Raw genomic sequence first — 23,156 nt, 5'->3', positions numbered from 1 at the left:
TGACAGGGCACGCACAGCCCTTATTCCAGGGTTCCGAAAATCTCCAGGATGTGATATGCTGTTATCACCAGCACAAGGTTAAAGACTGCATTGTGAAAGCAACATGTTCCAAGATACCTGGGGGTATAATTACAAAAGTGCGAGTTTCAGAATTGGAGTTGTTGCCCATAGCAACCAATCAGATTCTAGCTATTATCTTCTAGAAGGTGCTAGATAAATGATAACTAGAATCTGATTGGTTGCTGTGGGCAATAACTCCACTTCTAAAAACCTGCACTTTAGTAACTATAACCCCTGTACTATGCTGGAAGAGTTACACCTCTTCCAGTATCCCTATCACACCCTCTGCATTAGAAGCGCAGTTCACCAACTAAGAAATAATCACATGGTTTATAGATGGTGATTTCCCTTGAAGGCAATCCCTTCTCCCTCATGGTGAAACACAATGGTAGATCCTAAATCCTATACTTTACTGCAGATTTTCCTGATTTCTTTTCCCTCCCATACGCACATAACAGAGGAAGGCCTCCCACAGAGGAATAGTTACTTCCTCAACCCAGCACCTTCGTCAACTGAGAATGGAGCAAGCAGAAAGGCAGAGGGTAGTAAGAGTATCAAATGAAAGGCGCAGATAGCAATGGATCTTTGGAAATCTAAAGGGGCCTATCCATTACACAACTTTTTGCACGATCCGACCAAACCAGGAGGTTTTGGTCACATCTTACAGAAAGTCATGTAATGGATAGCCAGCAAGAACCAGCGATGCGCGTGCATGCTGGTTCCTTGCCAACCCCGACTATCTACTGAACATGCCCATCAACCTGACGACAATCGTCAGGTTCGGCATGTTCAGAGATAGGAGGTCGGGCTCCTGCACTGAATGACGTTCAGTGAACGCCGTTCAGTGCGGGCCCCGCACCTCGGCGACCTGAAGGTCTGAACGCTAGTCTTCAGTCTTTCAGGTCACCTAGTGGATAGGTCCCTTAACACTATCTCAGGACTCACATAACAAAGAGACTGACAGGAAGAACATTTAACAGTAAAGGGTCTACTACATAGACAATGTAAATTCTATAATGGGTTAAGGATGTGAGCTACACACAGGCCCTTGGATCAAGCAAGGCACTGCACACCCTGCACCCAGCACAAACCCCACTGTGTGCCATGTGGTGGGTCCTCCCTATGTATTCTGCTGGGTGATATTTGCATAACTCTTGTGCCAGCGCACAATGTAACAGATACTTTGGCACTGTGCTGGAGTCATTGCTACTTTCTGCACATATGTCATCTTCCCGAAAGTGTCACTGAAAAAATGGTGCAGCCGGCACAAGGTACGAGACCTGCTGCAATGAGGAGGGGGGGGGTGAACATTGGGCCCTTCAGGCATTAATAAGAATTTGTAAATAATGATAAGATACAGGATCACCTCTCCCAAAATGGTTGCTTTCACCCATTTTCACTCTATGGCGACCCTATTACTACCTTGATATTTTTATAACAGTTACTAAGACACAGAGACCATAGATCAGTGGTCAGGGAACAGGGGTAAATTACCCTACATGGGGTAAAAATGAAATTCCTGGGGGTAATGAATGGACAGCAGGGCATGCATATGAATCTTTATTGAATGATTCATATGCATGCCTGGCTTTGCCGCAGGGAGGCTCTAAGCCAGACGCCCGCTGAGATGTTATTACCAGCGGGCGCCCAGCTCCTTCCCTGCAGCGCTGTGTTAGCTGGAGGCTGGAGTTCTCTTCTGAACTCCAGCTTCCGGCTCTCCCCATGACGTCTCTCCCATAGTTCTGAGGAGCCGCCGGGCGGACAGGACGGCGGCGGATGCAGGACCGGGGATTAAGGTAAGTGGTTTTTTTTGTTTTTTGTACAAGCGGCACTACAGGGGCATTATATGGGGGCACTACTACAGGGGCACTATATGGGGGCACTATATGGGGCACTACTACAGGGGCATTATATGGGGGCACTACTACAGGGGCATAACTGTGGGGGCACTACTACAGGGGCATTACTATGGGGGCACTACTACCGGGGCATTATATGGGAGCACTACTACAGGGGCATTATAAAGGGGGCACTACTACAGGGGCATAACTATGGGGGTACTACTATGTGATTTCCTTCCTTTCAAATCAAGGGGGTAATGTCGGCGTACCTAAATATATTTTGGGGTAAAAGTTAAAAAAGGTTCCCTGACCCCTGCATTATATGGGGGCACTACTACAGGGGCATAACTATGGGGGTACTACTATGCGATTTCCTTCCTTTCAAATCAAGGGGGTAACGTCGGCGTACCTAAATATATTTTGGGGCAAAAGTTGAAATAAGTTCCCTGACCCCTGCATAGATAAAGAAACTTCCACCTGATGTTTATTGGATGTAGTGTACATAGAGGCACAGCGAGGCCAAGCTGAAGGACTAGTTCATTTTCTCCCAAAAAAAAGTAGAATCGCAGCATAAAAACATCTAAATCCTGAGACTCAACAACAATGGACAGATTTCGAACAAGTAGGAAAAAGTAATTTACTGTAGGTTCCTATGCTAAATGCACGTTTAACATCTGTGCTCGGTGGCATTATGTGCATGGCAGCAGGTGTGGTAGGAGGCTTGCCAGGGCATTAATACAAGGGAAACAGCACACATATGATAAATAAAAGGAAGACAATAGATGTAGCATTATTATTAGAACAGCAGCTTCCTTTGCTACCTTCTACACAGACCTGTATAATATTTATCAGCACATCGCTCCAGTAGTCCAGATGCACAGCAAATACAAGACATAATTTTGCCAAACTCCCCTGATTGTCATGAGAAATAAGGGAACATTTTAACACCCCTTAGGATAAAGAGAATGAAGAAGGCACTAAAATCTACACACTGGTAGCGCTAAGACCCTGCCAGCTACACAGTCGTGTACTACATAGGATTCACAGTCCACACAAAGGGGACTGATGCAGTTACATACAAGCCTATTTTGCAGATGGGTCTTGTGATTTTTAGCACTAATAACCAACTATGAGTATTCACAGGCCATTCAGAGTTGTACGCAACTCAGCCGCTTCTCCTCTTCTGGTAGAAGAGACGTAACTGGGTGGCCATGGGACCGTCCCAGGTAGGCTAAGCTGACTGAAGACCACTTATGACCTGTAGATAAGTGAGTACGCAGAGATCCATCTAATTTTGGATGGATCTCTTGACTAGGTATAGAGCTGGTACAAGTGCCCTAATAATGATGACAGCTACAAGTTGACGGATGCATGCATTCTGGCATAACCGGTAATAATAATATGGGCGAATATCTGCATTCAGTTCCATGCACGCGGTGCGAGTGTATTTGCAGCCAACTTGCATTTAACTCTGCATCAGCCCAAAAGAGTCTCCTTTTCCTAAGCAAATAATAATTTTACACATGTATAAATAAAATAAATAAATAGATGGAAGATGTATAAAATATAGTATTACAAGATAAGCGGGATTTAATGTGTTTGTATAAGTGTTATTTACTTTCTTTGCTGAAAAACGTAGGTTGACATTTAATTAAAAATTCTGGTCTAGCTTGCTGTAACCAATGTTACATGTAATGAGTGATTAAAGTAATAGCCTTTGTTACAATTTAATTTTCTGCTTTTCTATATAGTAGATGTAAATGGAAATTTTATACTTTAGTACAGCAGTAAATATGATTATGTTGGTATATTTATTTAAATGAAATACCATGAGTTTCAATGGTATTTAATATTTATTAATAATATGTTCTCGTAACTAACGTTACACACAAGTAACTAACATTACACAGAGAGAATATAATACAGGAAAAATTGTTCTCTATATAGTATAATATGAATAAATTCAATTCTACTTGGTAAATCAGAGAAATAATATTTCTTACACATTTTTTAAAAGTTAGGACTACATGCCATGAATGTATTAAAAAACCTCAGTATTAAGTTGTTAAATGAGGTAAATGGCAACTTTTCCTTTACAATATCAATAGTCTTACATAAGATTATGTTTGTATAATTAGTTAAATGAGGTACCATAAATTTCCAGTTATGTTTATGCCTAATATTTATCAAACTAGGCATATATTTGTATACCTAATATCACATAATATAACTATGTTACACAAAGAATTTACATTATACTCTGTGCAGTATAACAATAAACATTTAACAAAACTCAATATTACATGGCGAATCATAGAAATAGGTTTACCACGCAGTTCATGTGGCTATGCCAAAGTACACAGCACTAAATCTGTGCTTATGATGCCAATCATCTACTGTATGTCAGGAAAAATATAATATATTTCTCTAAATCCTAGACCACCTTTTCTTATTGGGTTGGGTATGGGAAACCGGCGCTCGGGATCCCGGCGGTCAGAATCCTGACATGATTAGGATACCAACACCTGTCGGTAAGTTTCCTAACCATACCCCTAACTCTCCCTCCCCGCACCCTAAACATAACCTACCCCCCTAGTGCCTAAACCTAACTCTCCCCCCCTAGTGCCTAACGCTAACCCTTCCCAAATGCCTAACCCTCCCGCTAACCTGACTACTTACCGTTGGAATTCCGGCGGTTGAAATGCTGGTGCCAGGATTCTGACTGGTGTCGGGATACCGGCGCCGGCATTCTAAGCGCCTACATCCCGACAGCTGGAATTTCAACTACATCCCTTCTTTTCAAGTATTATACAGTAAGAAAGTTGTTATTACTGAAAGTTATAATGTTTCTAATGTAGTGTTTGTGACCCTCTTTAGTTGTAAGGTACTTCACCACTACAAAAGAGTTACCAGGTAGAACTGTGACCTGAGATTCAACTTCTTGGGCATTAGCAGTTGTAACAGCAGATTGATCAATATTTGCATGTTCATTAGATGTTGTATTTTGAACTTGACCATTTTCAACTTATCATATACTTATCAATTTCTTAGATCTATGTAAGCCACAATAGGACATGGGAATGGGATGTTTGGCTGTCTACTTAGGGTTCTATGTACTAAGCCTTGGAGAGAGATAAAGTGGACAAAGATATAGTACCAACCAATTAGCTCCTCTGTCATTTTTCAAAATATTATTTAGAGTTACAGAACATACTATAACCAACTTTCGTGAAATATGTCTACAATTCTAGTCTGAGCTTACACCAATGCTGTACCCATACCCCAGGACACAGTCTGCCACAGAGCAGTGACATCCTGGGAGCCGATCAGTGGGAAACGCAGGCAGCTCGCACCACAGAGCTAATATCGTATACAAACAGCACTGGTGTATATTTGTTAAATGCAACAAGAACATATGTTTCATGTATGAGGTTCTCCGTCTATTTCTTGCTTTGTCATTGCAAACAAAAAAGAAAATTAAGCCTTTGTACATTTTAATATTTCAGAATTTCATAGTTATAAAAAAATAAAATAACTACAGTTTTCTAAAAGCCGTTGTATTTTCACACTCAATGGACCTCATTCAGAGTCGGTCGAAGCGGCCGCACGGTCGTACGGGAAAAGGGGCCGGATATGTAAATCATTCCCTCGCAAGTTGCGTCCCTAAGTTCGGATCGGCTGCTGGCCGACCAAGGGGAGGAAGCGGCCGGAATACAAAAAAATTTGCATTACACGTCATCTCCGGCCATATAAGGATTAATCGAGACCATCGAGAACCATCGGAACTGATCGTAGAGCTTAAGGTTAACTATACCCTCTCTTAAGCTCTACGATCATGTCAGTGTAAAAACCGCCCATGTCACATGTACCATGACGCTACTTTGCTAATTATGCACTCCCATAAACTGTATGCACTCCCATAAAACGCTGTTCGCATAATTAGGCACGCCTGCGTCCGGATCTCCACTCACCCATTTTCAAGCACCTTCCCTTGTTACCACCCACAAACGCCTCAATCTGTCACTCAAACTACCGACCTGGCTGTGCTCAGGGAGAGAGAAATTTCTGATCGTAGCGGCTAGTTTGCACACGCGCATTGCAAACTTTACGCATGCGCAGTATAGCGAACATCGGTGGCGTACGACCATGCGGCCACTTCGACCGACTCTGAATGAAGTCCAATGTGCTTTACCCCTAGTAAGTTATAAAAGAGGACAAAGAGATAATAGCTTTTGTGTAGCCTATGATATTGACTTAAATACACATGTAACAATAGTGACAGAAGACAGTAACGTTAGTTACAGAGACAATGTGTAACATTAGTTACCATTTATAAGATAAGCTATTTTAGTTAATGAGCATCAATGGACATTGAGGTATTGGTTAGATGTCCAGAATCCTCATATACCTTATGGTATCTAAAAATTACACATCTTACAAAGCTTTTCAAGTTTTGTAACTAACATTACAAGTTAAGGTGCGTACACACGGCACGATCAGTCAGCAATAATGATATTGCTGATTGATCGTTCTGCACCTTCCCGGTGTGCTGGATGATCGTTGTCGTTCATCCAGCATACCACCAACGACGGGCCATCAATGATCGCTGGTTCCTATGTAACCTGGTCGACATCGACCAGGTTGGCCTGTATGCATGGGCGATGGTCGATATTGTTATCATCCATACGTGCCCGCGCATCGCTGGTTGTTGGGCATCAAAAAATGAACGATCTGAATGATAACGGTATGGTCGATATCGTTATTGTTCATATCGTGCATTTTTATTGTACCGTGTGTATGCACCATTAGTTATACTGATGTTTATCTTCAATATTCAGCTTCAGACACTGATTGCTCTTGCATGTGAACACATGTGGTCAACCATCACATACTAATTTTAACACCACCTAGTGATAAATTGTGGAACTACCATTTGCAATGTGGGAAAATTCAAACATAAAATTGCATCCAATATCAACATCTTCTTCTTTAGAATTATATTAACTTTACATAATCTTCTCTCTACTTAATAATGTAGATACCAACATTATATTTATGATTAATGTTGCTCCATCTATTACTTCATTTGTGGGACACAGAAAATTAATATTGATAAAATTAAATTTTTACAAAATTTGTCCTTTTTTTTGTGAAATGGACCAATACCAAAGAGGGGGTAAGACATCACTCTGTGCTCCGTGTATGACCTAATTGGCTTGCTAAACATGGCACTAAATTTACATTACAATGGTGGCACATAGTCTTGGTCCTTTGTTGGCAGCTTGATACACACAGGGAATGAAGGACATAATAATGCTATAACTCTGGATCCCACTCTTTGCCCTTTCAATGGATGCTAGAATTGTTATTTCACTCACTGTCTAACCCAATGTTATGTACAAAGACCATCATCAGGGTAGATCTGATGGAATGGTGCCTGTTATATATAACGTCTTCCTGAGGAATGGGATATAAAATGGTCTGTGGGGGTTCAGATATGTTAAAACCTCAATATATAGAGAGTAACAGTAGGGCACATATTTAGAATCTTGTGTTACATGCATATTTCTTATTGATTACTACATCCATACCATTCCATACTTAGCTTTCTTAGCTTTTCTTTCTCTTATTTGAGAATGCAACAAATATAGAAGCCCAGCAGGGCCAATATTTTACTGTAAAAACAGTAAGTTACAACTAGACAATGTTTGTTTTAAATACTGTAGCAATCAGAACATATCAGGTATTTGGGATTCTTATGCACAAACATATTGCCACAAGGGGTGCCCAATCCCCAAGGGCTGCAGGGTCTCGCTAAGGGGTTGAAACCAACAGTGCGTCCTGAAAATTATTGTATACCTTCACTGTCATGCAGGAACTTCAGGCACTGCACTGGGCTGCTAGCAGAGGTGAGGGCTCTGTATGATCAGGGGGAGCCCAGCACATAGCTCAGGAGGGAAATCCCCATCGGATGAGTCTATAGATGCCAGATCATCAAGGGACATGGGGTGAGCACTTTCTTACCCGTGAGCCTGTCTTCTAACACTGTCAGGATGACTGTCCCTCAGACCTGCTTGTGTCTCTGTCTGTCCTTTGAGTTGGGTCCCAGTCCTATCTGTGTCATCCCAGGCGCGCACGCAGGGGGGAGGTTCCGAGTACCTGGAAACCCCCCTGGCTCAGTGGCGGGCTTGGCCGAGGGGCAGGGTGCTATGTGCCCCCTGAGCTGCTCAATTGCCAAGCTGCCCCTTCCTCAGACAGGTAAGGGACCCTGGGCTGGAATGCTGAAGCCGTCAGGAGAAGATGCAGAAAGCTGCATCTTCTCCTGTATAACCCCTGACAATGAGCAGGAGACCCCTGGCAACGAGCATGAGACCCCTAACAATGAGCATGAAACCCATGGCAACAAGCAGGAGACCCCTGGCAACGAGCAGGAGACCCCTGGCAACGAGCATGAGACCCTTGGCAACGAGCAGGTAATTGAAAAGTAATTTGAAGCCTTACTATGGGGCATAAAATGGTGTTAGGTGCATAACTGTATGTGGCATAATGTGTAATAGGCCTTACAGTGTGTAGCATAATGTGTACTGGGCATTACAGTGTGTAGCATAATGTGTACTGGGCATTACTATAAGGATTAAAAATTATAATATAAACTGTGTATGGGGGGTGGAGGCGCATTTTTTAACTGTCCGCACTGGGAGTCAAATTGTCTAGAAACGGGCCTGCATTAGTATTAGCAAAATGCCATGGGGGGGAGGGCGCCAAAAACTGGCAGTTGGTGAGCAAAATGTTAACTGCACAGTTTCTCCATCTACATGTGACGACCTCTGTAGCTGCGGCTCTGAATCTGAGAACACAGCAGCTTTCACTGATGACCCCACAACACTCCCCTAACATGCCCATGAGACACTCTTTTTGCATTCACTTCAGGTCACCACCCAGGAACGCCATCACTCCACCGCTCCATTTGCAATACCATCTGATCTGATCGCACCAGCATCATTGTGTGTACACTCAGGGTAACACATTTGCCGTACTGGCTTTCTGAAGTTCTAGCACATGTGCAGTTGCTACAAATCACATTGTGCAAGTTTTATGCCCAGATGCCTAGTTATTTATATTATTTATATTAACACACTTGAAGTACACAATAGAGTGTATGTTGCAGGCTTATTCTGGTTAGACTTTTTTGTCATTGGCTCTGTAACCAATCATTTGGAAACCCCCCTTTCAAAATCCTGCGTTTGCCACTCCATCCAGTCCTGTCAATAGCTCTTGCACAAGTTAAGTTGCTTTATTGATGCAAAGTAGCAATTTGTGTAATATTGGCTGTTAGAATAAATACTGTAAGCTTACAGATATAAAGTAAGTGCTGAAACACACTGGGTAACCATGAAAACATAAAAACTGTATTTTACCACATTTTACCACATGGTATATTAAACAAGAACAGGTGTGTTATAAAAAGTTGACTTCAAAATGTCAACACCAGAATGTCGACATGGACAGTATGTCGGCATGTCAAATATAAAAAAGTATAATGCTGACACTGACATAATGTTGCCATTGGTACACAAAATGGAAGTTGTTCATAATCAATTTATTGGCCTATCAGAGATGCGTGTCAGGGAGTGGTTAATCTAGACAAGACCAGTCCCTTTTGCTGACCCATTGCAGTGTGCTGGTGGAATTTGTTCTGGGTTTTTTTGCTTGTGTAGATGAAACCCTCCCATAAACGTACCTGTGATGGGACAATAAATTGATTATGAGCAACTTCCATTTTGTATACCACTTTTCTAGGAGGCATGTATAGAACCAGTGCCTGTAGGGAATGCTGATCCTTGTAGTGCCATATTGGAGGATCCTGAGGTGCCTCCAGGTGAGTTGGTTCTCAGTTCTCACATGAATATATGACCAAAAAATGGGGTTATTATGATGCTGTGTAGGACACCTGAGAGGAGGCACCTTGAAGCAGCAGGTGACCTAATATATTTACAAATGTGTGTGACGTATTGAGTCATCTCTATTTTATTATTTTGCAGTATGCAAGTCTCTTCTTGCTGATCTATTGCGGAGTGCTTGGGGAAATTATTTTGTTCATAATGTCGACCTTACCAGAATGTCAGTTATCATGTTGAGAATGCGTTTTCCATTCAGTGGTCAACTAACACTAAACACTCCCTAACCCAAATCCTAAATCTAATATTGGTTGTTGACATTCTGTCTATCGACATTCACAATGTCAACAAACTGACAATGAAGACATTCTGTCAGTATCAACATTGTGAATCGTATTCAGCAAGTACTCCAGACAGTCTCTATGGTACATGTTTCTTGCTGCATACTCACTGCAATTCTGAATGTGCCTGAAACATACACCGTGTGATGGATGCAGCTACTGTTACTTCACTGCAGATAAAATATTATGTTATACACTATACTATACACTATAATAAAATGTCTATTTATATATATAACTTGTTATGAAGACATCTTTACAAGTACAGTAATTATTGAGATTCTATTGGAAGTCTATGAAAGACTGGAGAAGGTATATAAAACGCAGATGCCTTGAAGAATTACATTAGATTGGGAGGCCCTTACTTCAGATTCACAATTCTCTAATGTACAGGGTTTCGATTGAAAACAAGCAAGAGCTCTCAGACTGATGCTGACAGCAGTGATTGCCCTGTATATGTTAGACTGGTATAGTAAACTACAAACATAGACTACTGTATATAGACAATACATACTGCTGTACTCATTCCCCTTCATGTTCATATGGCAATGGATGAGCACATTGTGTTGCCTCCCGCACCTCCTTTCTTATTGGCTGCCCCAGTACTCCAGTTTTCTTCCCTGTTTGTCCTTTGATGCTCAATACTCTAATAAGTTATATTTCAAAGGATGATAGTTCTTATTGTATGTTGCTAATAATATTTCATGTAAGTATCTGTACTTTATTTACGCATATACTATCAATGACGTCTAAACTTTTTTAAAAGTTATCAATAAAACTGAGAAATGTTACATAATGAAAAAAAATACTGACAACATAAAGACTAGAAACAAACAGAAAGACCATCTCCCAGCCTCCGGGACCAGGCCGGCCTTACTTCTGCCCATGGGGGTTAGCCTCTCAGGCGGAACAGTGCTGAACCCTTGAATCTTACGAATACAAATACAGAAAAAGCAGCACACTTGAGAATCCAGCTTCATAAAAACAGTCTTCTTTTTACTGAATCACTATAAATGCTAAAATAATAGAACGTTTCGGGATCACAATCCATTGGACAGATATACTAGCATGCTGTTTTTCAGTGTTTGTAAACAGAACCATTGGGCCTAGGCTGGGGATAGAACAATTTGAAATATTTAGACTACTGAAGGAGGTGAAAATGTTAAGTATATATTTTTGTGAATATTAGTGATAAGAGAGTTTTAGATTAATTTTTGTGCTCTTCAAATATGAGCAAAGCAGTTTTTAGATAATGTATAGATAATATACAGCTCATGGTATTAAAGACTCATCCATATTAAGCTTGACAGTTGTCTAGAGAAGCTCTATTGTGGTCAAAGGTTAAAGAGCTTAATATGTAAATATCTCCTTTGAAAACAAATAAAATAAAAAATCTCTGAAGAGAAAATCCCTTTCTGTATTTATCTCCCTAATCCTTTGGAGAATTCTGGGTCAGCATTTTAGAATTCTTAAAAATGTGGAAGTAGAGGGTGCAGATAAAATGTTACATGGGTGGGGTATGAATATTAATGTGCAGCTATGGCATATTCTAGGACTCAGAAACACAGAATGCAGCGCAATATAAGGGGCAGCAGGCCATCAGATTATATAACATTGAAATTGAGACAAATAGCTCTTTTATTATAATTTTAGGCCACATTCGCTCTTTCCTCAGAAGGTCACTAGCCTACTATTAGGATTATGTGCAAGGCGCTTGTCTCATAAATGTAAACCTTTAGTTGTGCAGTATGACCACATTGTTCAAGCTGAAGAAATACTAACTCATATTTTAAACAAATCAGTGATTGTGTATGCAAAGACCCTGTGCCAGGGAATGCAGTCAATATTCCGACCACAGGAATCCCAACACTGGTCAGAATCCCGGCATCGGCAATGCCGAAGGTAAGCAGCAGGGTTGGAAGGAGGGTTAGGGGATGGGATTAGGCACCAAGTAGAGAGGGTTAGGTTTAGGGTGCAGGGAGGGGGAGGTTAGGTTTAGGCACTAGGGGGTGAGGTTAGGGTCAGGCACCGGGGAGGGAGAGTTAGGGTAGGGAGAGGGTTAGAATACTGACTGTCAAGTGTCGGTATTTTAACCCTGTCGGGATGCCGGCATCGGGATTCTGACCGCCGGGATCCCGAGCGCCGGCATCCCGTACACATCTCTGTGCCAGTGTGAAGTGGGCCATCCCATATCTGTTGCTTGTGGCACCATCTTTGTGGTGATATCTTCAGAAAGATGGTACATGTGCAGAAGATTACAAAGATTCTTGCACAGTGCCAAGTCTTTGCTATATCCTGTACTGGTGCCATTGTACCAAAGACATCAACGAGAGATGGCGCCACAGCACATAGAGGTGTGGCGTCGCAGAATCACAGTGGAAAATGTGTTGGGTACAGGGTGTACAGTGCAGGGCTCCCCTTGAACCATGGGCCTCATTATAGAGATGCCACTGGAGCTTGTGGTGTCCTGTCAGATAGGACAGATGTTTTCACATCTGAGCTATATCCTGCTCATCAGTAGTGCCCCATCACATGGACATCATCCTGTATATGGACAGCTGACCTGGAAGACTAGCTCACATCTCAGTTTCTTATTTAAAGATACTGTAGGTGATATTTAAACTTTTATTACATACTTATTTTATTACCACACTCAAAGCACATTGTTAGGTTGTTATTGTTGACTGAAAGTCCTGCAATTCAAAAATATATGTAAAAAGAAATCATATTATCCTATTAAAATAATGTGCAGCTGCGATTCTGTACAGTAAGCCTGGCATAGAAAGACCATCACATACCTTTTCAAAAACTCCATGTACTCGGTGTGCTTGATTAGCCCCGTCCGCATCATTATAGTTTGAAAACATTGTCGATCGATTGCCCATAGCTTCACATTCATAAGAGCTGCACAAGAGATGAAAACAATTATTCTTATTATTTCAATGAACAGTAATTAATATAGTTTATAGTAATTAATATAGTTTATAGTTTCACCCATGTAACTTACTGTATATGCTTAGTTTATTATATGTCTGTGGTGTAAAGGAGCAAGGTGACTGCAGAGGTGAGGCTGCAGCGCAGTACAATATTCAAATAGAGGAGCCACACCAACTGTCACCCCAACTGCTGCCAAACATCACTGGCAGTTGGTCTGGCTCCCGTATTTGAATAATGTACTGTGCTGCAGCCCCACCTCTGAAGCCGGCACTCCACCCAGACAATGAGCTTACAGTCCCGCTGCACTTGGGACATGTTGCTTTGTCACCCAATCACCTCAGTCGAGAGGAAACATTTTACCACTTTTCACCCCCTTAAAGGGACGAATTTAGAAAAATCCCTGCTTAGTGTGTGCTTACGTCATGGAAGGAATATACTCTCCGAATTTCATGTTTCTAGGTCAAGGGGTTTGGGCTGGGTGCCGATGAGTCAGTTAGGACATTGCACAGAGGGAGGAAACATTTTAGCCCTTTACCCGCTCAGAAGTCGAATTTCAAAAAATCCCTGCTTAGTGGGTGCCTAAGTCATGGAAGGAATATGGGTCCTCATTCAGAGGCGGTCGTTAGTTGCAAGCGGTCGCACTGAATCAGGGCGGCCACTTGCATCCTGAACGGCCGCCTCCTTGTCGATCGTTAAGCTTAACGACCGAGCAGGTTGATGGTCGTGATGGTGATCATCATCACGACCATCGGGGCTTACGACCAGACCCTAAGGTTGGGTCTGGGCACTCGTAAGCCCCAGGGAGCTTTCTGCTCTGATGGAGCAAAAAGCTCCCCACTGACATCAATGATGATGTCAGTGCGGTCGCCCACAAAACGGTAGGCGTTCGTTAAGGAACGCCTCCGTTTTGGAAACCACAGCTGCCCCCGTTTGGTAGGTGGGCTTGGGGGGGTGGTTTCCAAAACGGAGGCGTTCCTTTGGTAACGAGCTCCGTTGTGAGAGAGTTTCTCTCTCGCTCCGGGCTTGTGCAAGCGCAGTGCGGCCGCTGTGCGTGCGCAGGCCAAACCATTGAGTCGGTTACGAGCGCATCCGCGCTCGCGACTGACTCTGAATGAGGTCCATAATCCCCAAATTACATGTTTCTAGTTCAAGGGATTTGGGCTGGGCGTTAACGAGTCAGTCAGTCAGGACATTTGTTGAAAGATAGATAGATAGATAGATAGATAGATAGATAGATAGATAGATAGATAGATACTCCCATGTTAAACTCCATGATTTTACTTTCTTTTTTCATTTTTATTTCAGTCACTTTATTCCCTAAATTCTGAAAATTACCTTTTCCTTCTGCGTTTTAGACACATAAGTAATAATGTTCTGTATTCTTAACATTCTGTACGATGATCTTTTATCTATTGCTGTACGTGTTAGTCGCTTTTGGTTTTGAGAACTTTCTGGCTATCATTATTCCGGATAAAAGATGTCTCACTAGTAAGTGGAACATTACTTGATATATTTTCTACTTCTATTACCTGCAGTTTGGAGCTTTTAGACTTTTCCAAGATTTTACACTAACTTCTTTTAAATATAAAATGTGTTTTGACTGCACATTTCTGTCCCAGATAGTTTAGATGTGCGGAGCGTCATTGCTGACATACATGCATCATGTTATACACAGTTAGCACAGAGTTTGATGGATTACCTGCAGTTATTATGCAGTTATATAAATATGTACATAGCAATTAGTTGTTAATTAAATAAAGCGATAGAATGATCACAAAAGTGACTACTATAAGGTACTATACCAATTAAACTGATGAGCATTTTAATAAAATGTTAAGTGTACAGTAATTAAATTATGCAGATACCTTGTAAAGTTGTGTCTCATTTGCACAGCACTATATGTTGATGACAGCCTCAATACCTAGGAGGGCGCCATGTTAAGACTGAATCAATATTAATGAAAATACAGCATTTCAATTCTCTGTAGTCAACTGAGGCACATTTTGGACCTTCTCTGGTGCATAGCGAATAAAAAAGCTGCATTTTCATTAATATCAATCCAGGCCCCAATGTGAATGTTTCCGATGCACATCAGTAATGGCTATACATTGCTATACACATAAACAAAATAAAATGCACCTGGATAGTCACAAATTAGATATAGGTAAGAAGGAAATATAACTAATATATCATCATCATTCTGTGATATAATAAGACTTTTATTTTTACATGTGTTTTATTATTTTTCACAATGATGTCTGAATTCATTGCAGAATCTCTGCTCTTTCACTGTTGCTGGCTGGTGAATTATGGAAGCTAGTTTGATATTAAGGAGCCTAATCATTAAGGGACCTATTCGTGATGCTAATTAACATTTTAACTAGCCATGGAATTCAGCATTGCTCTAGCGGGGTGACAGCTGATGAATCAGCTGTCCCGGGAGCGGCTTCACTGCTCCTTTCGGCGCAGTGACGGTAATGTGCATGCGTGACCTACAGGTCACACATGCGCACAAGAGCCCCGATGTCTGGCGGAATGGAAGGATCGGGTTGCGATCCACAAGCGGGAGCATTCGCCATCTGAAGACGGTGAATGCTCCCGCACTCAAGCTCCGAAAATATTGTATTTTTGGAGCCTGATGAATTCTGTCCCCATACTAGTGTATGGGGACAGCGGGCCATTCCGCCAGATATTTCATGCTTTACCTTCTTGATGAATGACCCGAATACATAATTTTTACAATTGCAGTTGAAAATTTTAATTTTCACCTGCTTTAGTACAAATTAAGTGATCATGAATAGACCCCTAAGAGGTAGAACAATGAACAGTCTCTACTTATGATTATGGGGGGGAGATGTACTAAGCCTTGGAGAGAGATATAGTACCAACCAATCAGCTACTGTCATTTTATATGCTGTTTGAAAAATGACAGTTAGGAGCTGATTGGCTGGTACTTTATCTCTCTCCAAGGCTTAGTACATCTACTCCTATATAATTGAGTCATAACAAAGTGAAAATATAAGAATACTCCGAAGTAAAAGACAGAAAACGCACTTGTACTCAATCTGCTCATTGCTTATTTATTCTATACTGTACTGTACCTTAAGGTCAGTCTATTTTGTAACAAATGGAAAAAAGAACAATAAGGGTAATGAGATAAACTACAAAGTGGAAAGTGTAGTTTTGGATACTGTTAATGTAACATCGTTATTCTCTCTAATAAGGGATGCAGAATGAACATTGCATCAGAGGTCTGTCACCTTCTTTCTAGGTGGCCATCTGTAACCTTAAAGACGACAAGCACTTCCAGTGAGAAAATAGAACATGGGAATAGATCAATACTGTGTGTCTCTAATTTTCCTTTACAGTAGGAATGAGGGAAGAACTGACTGCAGTGTTAGAATGCTGAGCGCCCAAAGTGTCAGTAGTAGATGTGACAATGACAGGCACTAGGAAAGGTCACCTGTGGCCCAATGACCAGAGAATTAATGAATGATCTCCAGATCGTGATAGAGAAAGCAATAATTAGATGTCTATGTAATTTACAGCACATTTAAAGGGTTTGTCCTCTCTGGGACATTTAGGGCCTGATTCAGAGCCGTTTGCTAGATGCGATCGCTCGCTCCCAGCGTATGCAAATCCAGCGCACGCCCAGCAAGGTAGGCGATCGCAAGGCAAGGCATTGGCACACCCACTATGTCTTGGCGAGCGATCACTTTGCATAAGTAGAAGCCCACCAGCCTTTCATAAGACACCCACTTGCGCAAGTCATCTCCAGGAAGTGCATGAAAACATTGGTACATTGAGCACCATCGGATGTGCTCGCAGCGCTTGAGGTTGACTATACCTGCCCACAAGCACTGCGATCCCTTCAGTGTGAAGTACAATCAGGTGACGAGTACTATGACGCTGCGTGTTAATTATGCACGCCTATAATACGGCGTTGAATCACACAGGCATGCCTGTGTTCGCACCTCCACTTCCCCGTTTCTAGTGGCCTGCCCCTGTTACCACCCACAAACGTCCTCTACTGTCACTCATTCAACTGAGCTGTCTATGCTGAGCGAGTGAGTGCTTCCTGATCCGTCGCAGTGGTTCGCGCACGCGCAATGTGATGCATACGCATGCGCAGAACGCAAAAATCGGCCTGCAACGAGCGGGTGCATCCTAGCGAGCAGGTCTGAATCAGGTCCTTAGTCCCATGTCTGCCTCCATGCTCACTATTACTGTGAGGTTTATCCCCAATAACGCTTTCCTCTATGTGTGCACAAACTACTGAGATCCCCACTATATTGAAAGTCTCCAAGTATCTCAAGCTGGAAAAGTGCCCCATTTAAGCTAATGGGCTAATACCATCATAATATGGCATCCGCCCCAGCATGAAGAATCTGAAAAAACTATGGGGATGGCTGATGCAAGGGCTGGCAGACAGAGAGCAGGAGATACACTACGGCCCTCATTCAGAGTCGATCGCTAGATACAAGCGGTCGCTCTGAATGAGGGCGGCTGCTTGTGGTGTGAAGTGCGGCCTCCTGGTCGCTAGCTAAGCTGTGTGTTACCAGACCCTAAGGTTGGGTCTCGGCAAGCGCAAGCCCCAGGGAGCTTCCTGCTCTGATTGAGCAGGAAGCTTCCCACTGACATCATTGCTGATGTCAGTGGGGCCGCCCCCAAATGGCAAGCGTTCCGTCGGTAACGCCTCCATTTGGCCGGCCACCCCCCCTGCCCGCCTCCCAAACGGGGTGAGCTGTCAATCACCATCGACAGCTCGCCCCCTTTGGTGCGAGACCCGTAGCGACGGAGCGCCCGTCGCTAGCCGGGTCTCGAGCATGCGCGCGTCGGAGCCGGCTCTAATGTGCGCATGCCCAGTGGGCAAAAATCGACCTGGTTGCAAGCGATCAGCGCTTGCGACCGGGTCTGAATAAGGCCCTATGTCCGTATCCCCGATATCTCCTGCTATCTATATTAGTGTTATTATTATTACCAGTTATTTATATAGCGCACACATATTCCGCAGCACTTTACAGAGAATTTTTGGCCATTCACATCAGTCCCTGCCCCAGTTGAGCTTACAACAGGGCCACAACTAGGGGGGGCTAGAGGTGCACATGCACCGGGTGCCGGAATGGGGCAGGGGGTGAAAAAGAGCTGACTCGCAGTGGCTTGGGGACTGGACCTCTAGTGTATGTCTCCTCCTTGGCCACCCGCATGCTAAAAACGGCTATCCAAAAATGGCCGCCGCCTAAGAGGAGACAGATGCTAGAGGTCCTTACTGGACCTCTAGTGTCTGTTAGGCCAGCGCAATGCACGCAGCGTTCCCAGAAGTGCCGGGAGAAGATGCTGAAAGCTGCATCTTCTCCCGTGAAACCCCATAGCAATGAGCATAAACCCCATAGCAACGAGCATGAAACCCCCTGGCAACAAGCATGAAACCCACCGGCAACAAGAATGAAACTCCCTGGGAACAAGCATGAAACCCCCTGGCAACGAGCATGAAACCCCCTGGCAACAAGCATGAAACCCCTTGGCAACGAGTATGAAACCCTCTGGCAAGGAGCATGAAACCCCAGGCAACGAGCATGAAACCCCCTGGCAAACCCCCTGGCAAGAGACTGTAACCCCTGGCAATGAGCATAAACCCAATGGCAACGAGCATAAACCCCATAGCAGCGAGCATAAACCCCATAGCAACGAGCATGAAACCCCCTGGCAACGAGCATGAAACTACCTGGCAACGAGCATGAAACCACCTGGCAACGAGCATGAAACCCCTGAAAATGAGAAAGTAATTTTAAAGTAATTAGATGCCTTACTGCGGGGCATAAAATGGTGCCGGGCAAATATGTAAGTGGCACTTTGGTAATAGGCATTACAATGTATGGCATAATGGACCTCATTCAGAGTCGGTCGAAGCGGCCGCACGGTCGTACGGGAGAAGGGGCCGGATATGCAAATGATTCCCTCGCAAGTTGCGTCCCTAAGTTCGGATCGGTAGCTGGCCGACCAAGGGGAAGAAGCGGCCGGAATTAAAAAAAATACGCCCCCTTCTCGTACGCATTGCACGTCATCTCCGGGCATATAAGGATTAATCGAGACCATCGGAACTGGTCGTAGAGCTCAAGGTTGACCATACCCTCTCTTAAGCTCTACGATCATGTCAGTGTAAAAACCTCCCATGTCACATGTGCCATGACGCTACTTTGTTAATTATGCACTCCCATAAAACGCCGCTCACATAATTAGGCACGCCTGCGTTCGGATCTCCACTCCCCCGTTTTCAAGCACCTTCCCCTGTTACCACCCACAAACGCCTCAATCTGTCACTCAAACTACCGACCTGGCTGTGTTCAAGGAGAGAGAAATTTCTGATCGTAGCGGCTAGTTTGCGCACGCGCATTGCGAACTTTACGCATGCGCAGTATAGCGAACATCGGTGGCGTACGACCGTGCGGCCGCTTCGACCGACTCTGAATGAGGTCCAATGTGTAATGGGCATTATGGTGTGTGGAATAATGTAAGTCACTATACCAGGGACGTCTGAGTAGTGCACTGCCTTATGGAGGAGCAAGGACTAAATCCAAGTATGGGAATCGATGGGGCGCAAAATTGCTGCCTTGCACCGGGTGACGGATATCCTAGTTTCGGCCCTGCTTACAATCTATGGCCCTCATTCAGACCCACTCGTGAGCGGCTGTCCGCTCGCAAGTGGGTCGATGGTCCCCACTGCGCATGCGCACGACGGAGGGAGCTCCGTCGTGTGCATGCGCGAGACCCGACGAGCGAAGGACTTTCCTTCGCTCGGAGTGTCTTATCAAAGGGGGCGTGCTGTCGATGGTGACTGACAGCACGCCCCCTTTGGTGGGCGTGCCGGGGGCGTGCCTGCCAGACGGAGGCGTTCCCAAGGGAACGCCTACCGTCTGAAGCCGGCCCCACTGACATCACTAGTGCTGCCCTGTACATTTTAGGGATACAAAATTTTGCCCTTAAACATGCAGTCTCTTTGGGACCTATTATTAAACCACTTTTGAGGTCGATCCTCTGAGAACATCTGTGTTATTTACATATCGCCGCCATTTATTATGAGGCTGACGCACCAGATAAAGACATCTGAAGCAGTCCCATGTTTTTGTTCTCTAAAGTGGACCCATAGCTTTCTGTGGGATCTGCGAAAATGCCCAATTTTCCAAGCTCCAAAAATGTAGTCTTTTGGAGCTAGGCCTGCTAGCCAATGCCATATATATATATGGCATTGGCTATATATAGCCAATGCCATATATAGATACTGTTAGCCATTGTAGCCTTTAGCCTACATTTTCTGATTTATTTATTTTCTTGGTCACACATGTAAATCGGGTCCGAACCTGGCAGCAAAGTGATCTATCACTTCATTATTTACTCTTCGCTGGGGCGCTCTTATCAAAGCCACTGTGTCGGCAATTTGATAAATTGCAAAAGGAAAATAATTTATTATTGTTGTTGTTATATGCAGCTAAAATAAATTATATTTAACAGTAAACTTGATAGATTTGCCCCTTAGGCTTTAGGGTGGAAATAACAAACAAACCACACTGTACCGACAAGTTGAAGAAGTTAAATATTCTGACCCCCCCTCTACTTTTTCTTGCACTTAGTGCCTGATTCAGTACGGCTCGCAATTGTGATCGCAGCTGCATCAGCAAGCATAGAGACGCCCACTGCTGCTTTCTCACATGCGTACTACCACGCAGTCCTGCGTATACATCGGTATCATCAGTCACAGCTCAGCCAGCATAGAGACGCCCACTGCTACTTTCTCACATGCGTACTACCATGCAGTCCTGCGTATACATCGGTAACATCGAAGCACATGGGCCCATTATGCACAATTACAGCAGGTGTGACCCGTCACAGAGTTTGCAAGTGTCGTCACACTCAGTGAGTACTCAAGCTGTGTGTGCAGTCGCAGTGGTTAATTTATGCACACCCATGCAATGGCGTTCAGACTGACAGACGCCTGCGTTTCTCCATCCACTCCCCCGTCACCACCCCCAAACGCTCCCGGCCTGTCACTCACTCTACGAGGGATTCCTATCTGTGTGTGTAATCGCAGTGCGATTGCAGCGTTGTGCTGTGCATACGCAGTGCTGAACAATCGGTGGATCTGCTTATGTAGTTGCAATTGCGTACGCTGCTGAATCAGGCCCTTAACCCTCATTGTAAGCTTGATGTGCAATATCTGCCATCAAGTGCTTAGACAGAGTGACATTTCCTCAAAAGATAGAGGCCCTCATTCAGAGCCGTACGCTCTGAGCAGAGCGCACGCTCTGAATGAGGGCCGGGCTCCATTTTCATGGAGCGTCCTCCTGGACGCTCGTATAGCTGTGGGTCACCACCCACAGGCTATACGAGCGTGCATTTTGATGGCCGCGATGGTCGTGACCATCGCGACCATCGAAATTGCGAGCCGGAGCCTGCGGTTGAGGTTTTCAACCGCAAGCTCCGGAGTGATTTTGGCTCTATCAGAGCCAAAATCACTCCCACTGACATCACTAGTGATGTCAGTGGGCCGGCTTCTGACGGGAGGCGTTCCCGTGGGAACGCCCCCGGCACGCCCACCAAAGGGGGCGTGCTGTCAATCAACATTGACAGCACGCCCCCTTTGATCGGACACAACGAGCGAAGGAAAGTCCTTCGCTCGTCGTGTCTGGCGCATGCGCACGACGGAGCTCCCTCCGTCGTGCGCATGCTCAGTGCAGAACATCGACCCACTTGCGAGCGGACAGCCGCTCGCGAGTGGGTCTGAATCAGGCCCAGAGTTCTCAATTAATTGTAGGGTTCCCCAGGAAAGCTATAGACTTGAAAACATACATAAGCACAGGTCTTTGACAAGTTGTTATACCTCTAGTGTAGCATTAAACAGTATTCTGTCACGCTTGGTTTGCAAACTGCTTTCATGGGTTTGACATTTAGGCTACTATTCGCCCAGCAGGTTAAATTACGGAACATTAATAATGGATTAAAGACGTATGGAACATGAAACTAATGCTGTCGCTTATTACATTTAACTACAGGCATTATGTGTACCACTGTGATTTCAGACAGTGGCATCAATTGCGCAAATGCCACAATTTGTATAAATAATTAGACAGAGACGTTACTAGACTTTTTGATACCTTGTGCCAGAAAGCGCCCCCCCCCCCCTATTTTTCAAATAGGGACATAAGAAGCGCACCCAAACAAAGGGCCATGGCCTCATGGGGAAGGGCCAGGGAAGTGATAGTGGAGGCCAGGAGATGCTGGGGATAAAAGAAGAGGAAGCTACAAGTGAGAATGATAATAAACAGGAAATTGATAGGCCGAAACAGCGCCCCCCTGCCCTGCGGTGCCCTGTGCCATGGCACTGGTCGCACTACCCTAGTTACAGCCCTGTAATTAGAGAAGGTGCTGCTGCTAAGTAAATAAGCTATTAATGCATTTTAAGTAGTTCTACCAAGTCACATGAGCATGACGAAGACTGTGTATAAAACTAAATAAAACTATAATAAATTGTTCTGAATGGCCAGAACAATATAATTTCTATAATAGTATAGTTTAAACACCAGCTGTAGACATACAGTATTTATACATCTGGATAGGTGTGCTACCAAATATGCTGGGAGGTATAGTTTAAGAACATTGGGCCTGATTCAGACCCACTCGCGAGCGGCTGTCCGCTCGCAAGTGGGTCGATGGTGTGCACTGCGCATGACGGAGGGAGCTCCGTCGTGCGCATGCGCGAGAAGCGACGAGCGAAGGACTTTCCTTCGCTCGTTGTGTCTGATCAAAGGGGGCGTGCTGTCGATGTTGATTGACAGCACGCCCCCTTTGGTGGGCGTGCCGGGGGCGTGCCTCCCAGACGGGGGTGTTCCCAAGGGAACGCCTACGTCAGAAGCCGGCCCCACTGACATCACTAGTGATGTCAGTGGGAGTGATTTTGGCTCTGATAGAGCCAAAATCACTCCGGGCCTTGCGGTTGAGAAACTCAACCGCAGGCTGCGGCTCGCAGTGGCGATGGTCGCGATGGTCAAGACCATCGCGACCATCATCCTGCACGCTCGTATAGG

General features: G+C 44.2%; 1 protein-coding gene across 2 annotated transcripts in view; it reads right to left on the bottom strand.

Annotated features, from left to right (window-relative positions):
- The window catches only part of PRKG1 (protein kinase cGMP-dependent 1), a 1,225,781-nt gene that overhangs the window by 333,033 nt on the left and 869,592 nt on the right, over positions 1-23,156 (bottom strand). For both annotated transcript variants that reach the window (XM_088459635.1, XM_088459634.1), the window contains exon 4: positions 12,939-13,044. In XM_088459635.1, coding sequence (XP_088315761.1) covers positions 12,939-13,044 — 106 coding nt within the window. The remainder of the gene's footprint in view (positions 1-12,938; positions 13,045-23,156) is intronic.

This window comes from Taudactylus pleione, unplaced genomic scaffold (genome assembly GCF_031769625.1).
Source record: "Taudactylus pleione unplaced genomic scaffold, aTauple2 ptg000918l, whole genome shotgun sequence".
Classification (NCBI taxonomy): domain Eukaryota; kingdom Metazoa; phylum Chordata; class Amphibia; order Anura; family Myobatrachidae; genus Taudactylus; species Taudactylus pleione.
This window is presented reverse-complemented; position numbering and strand designations above follow the sequence as displayed.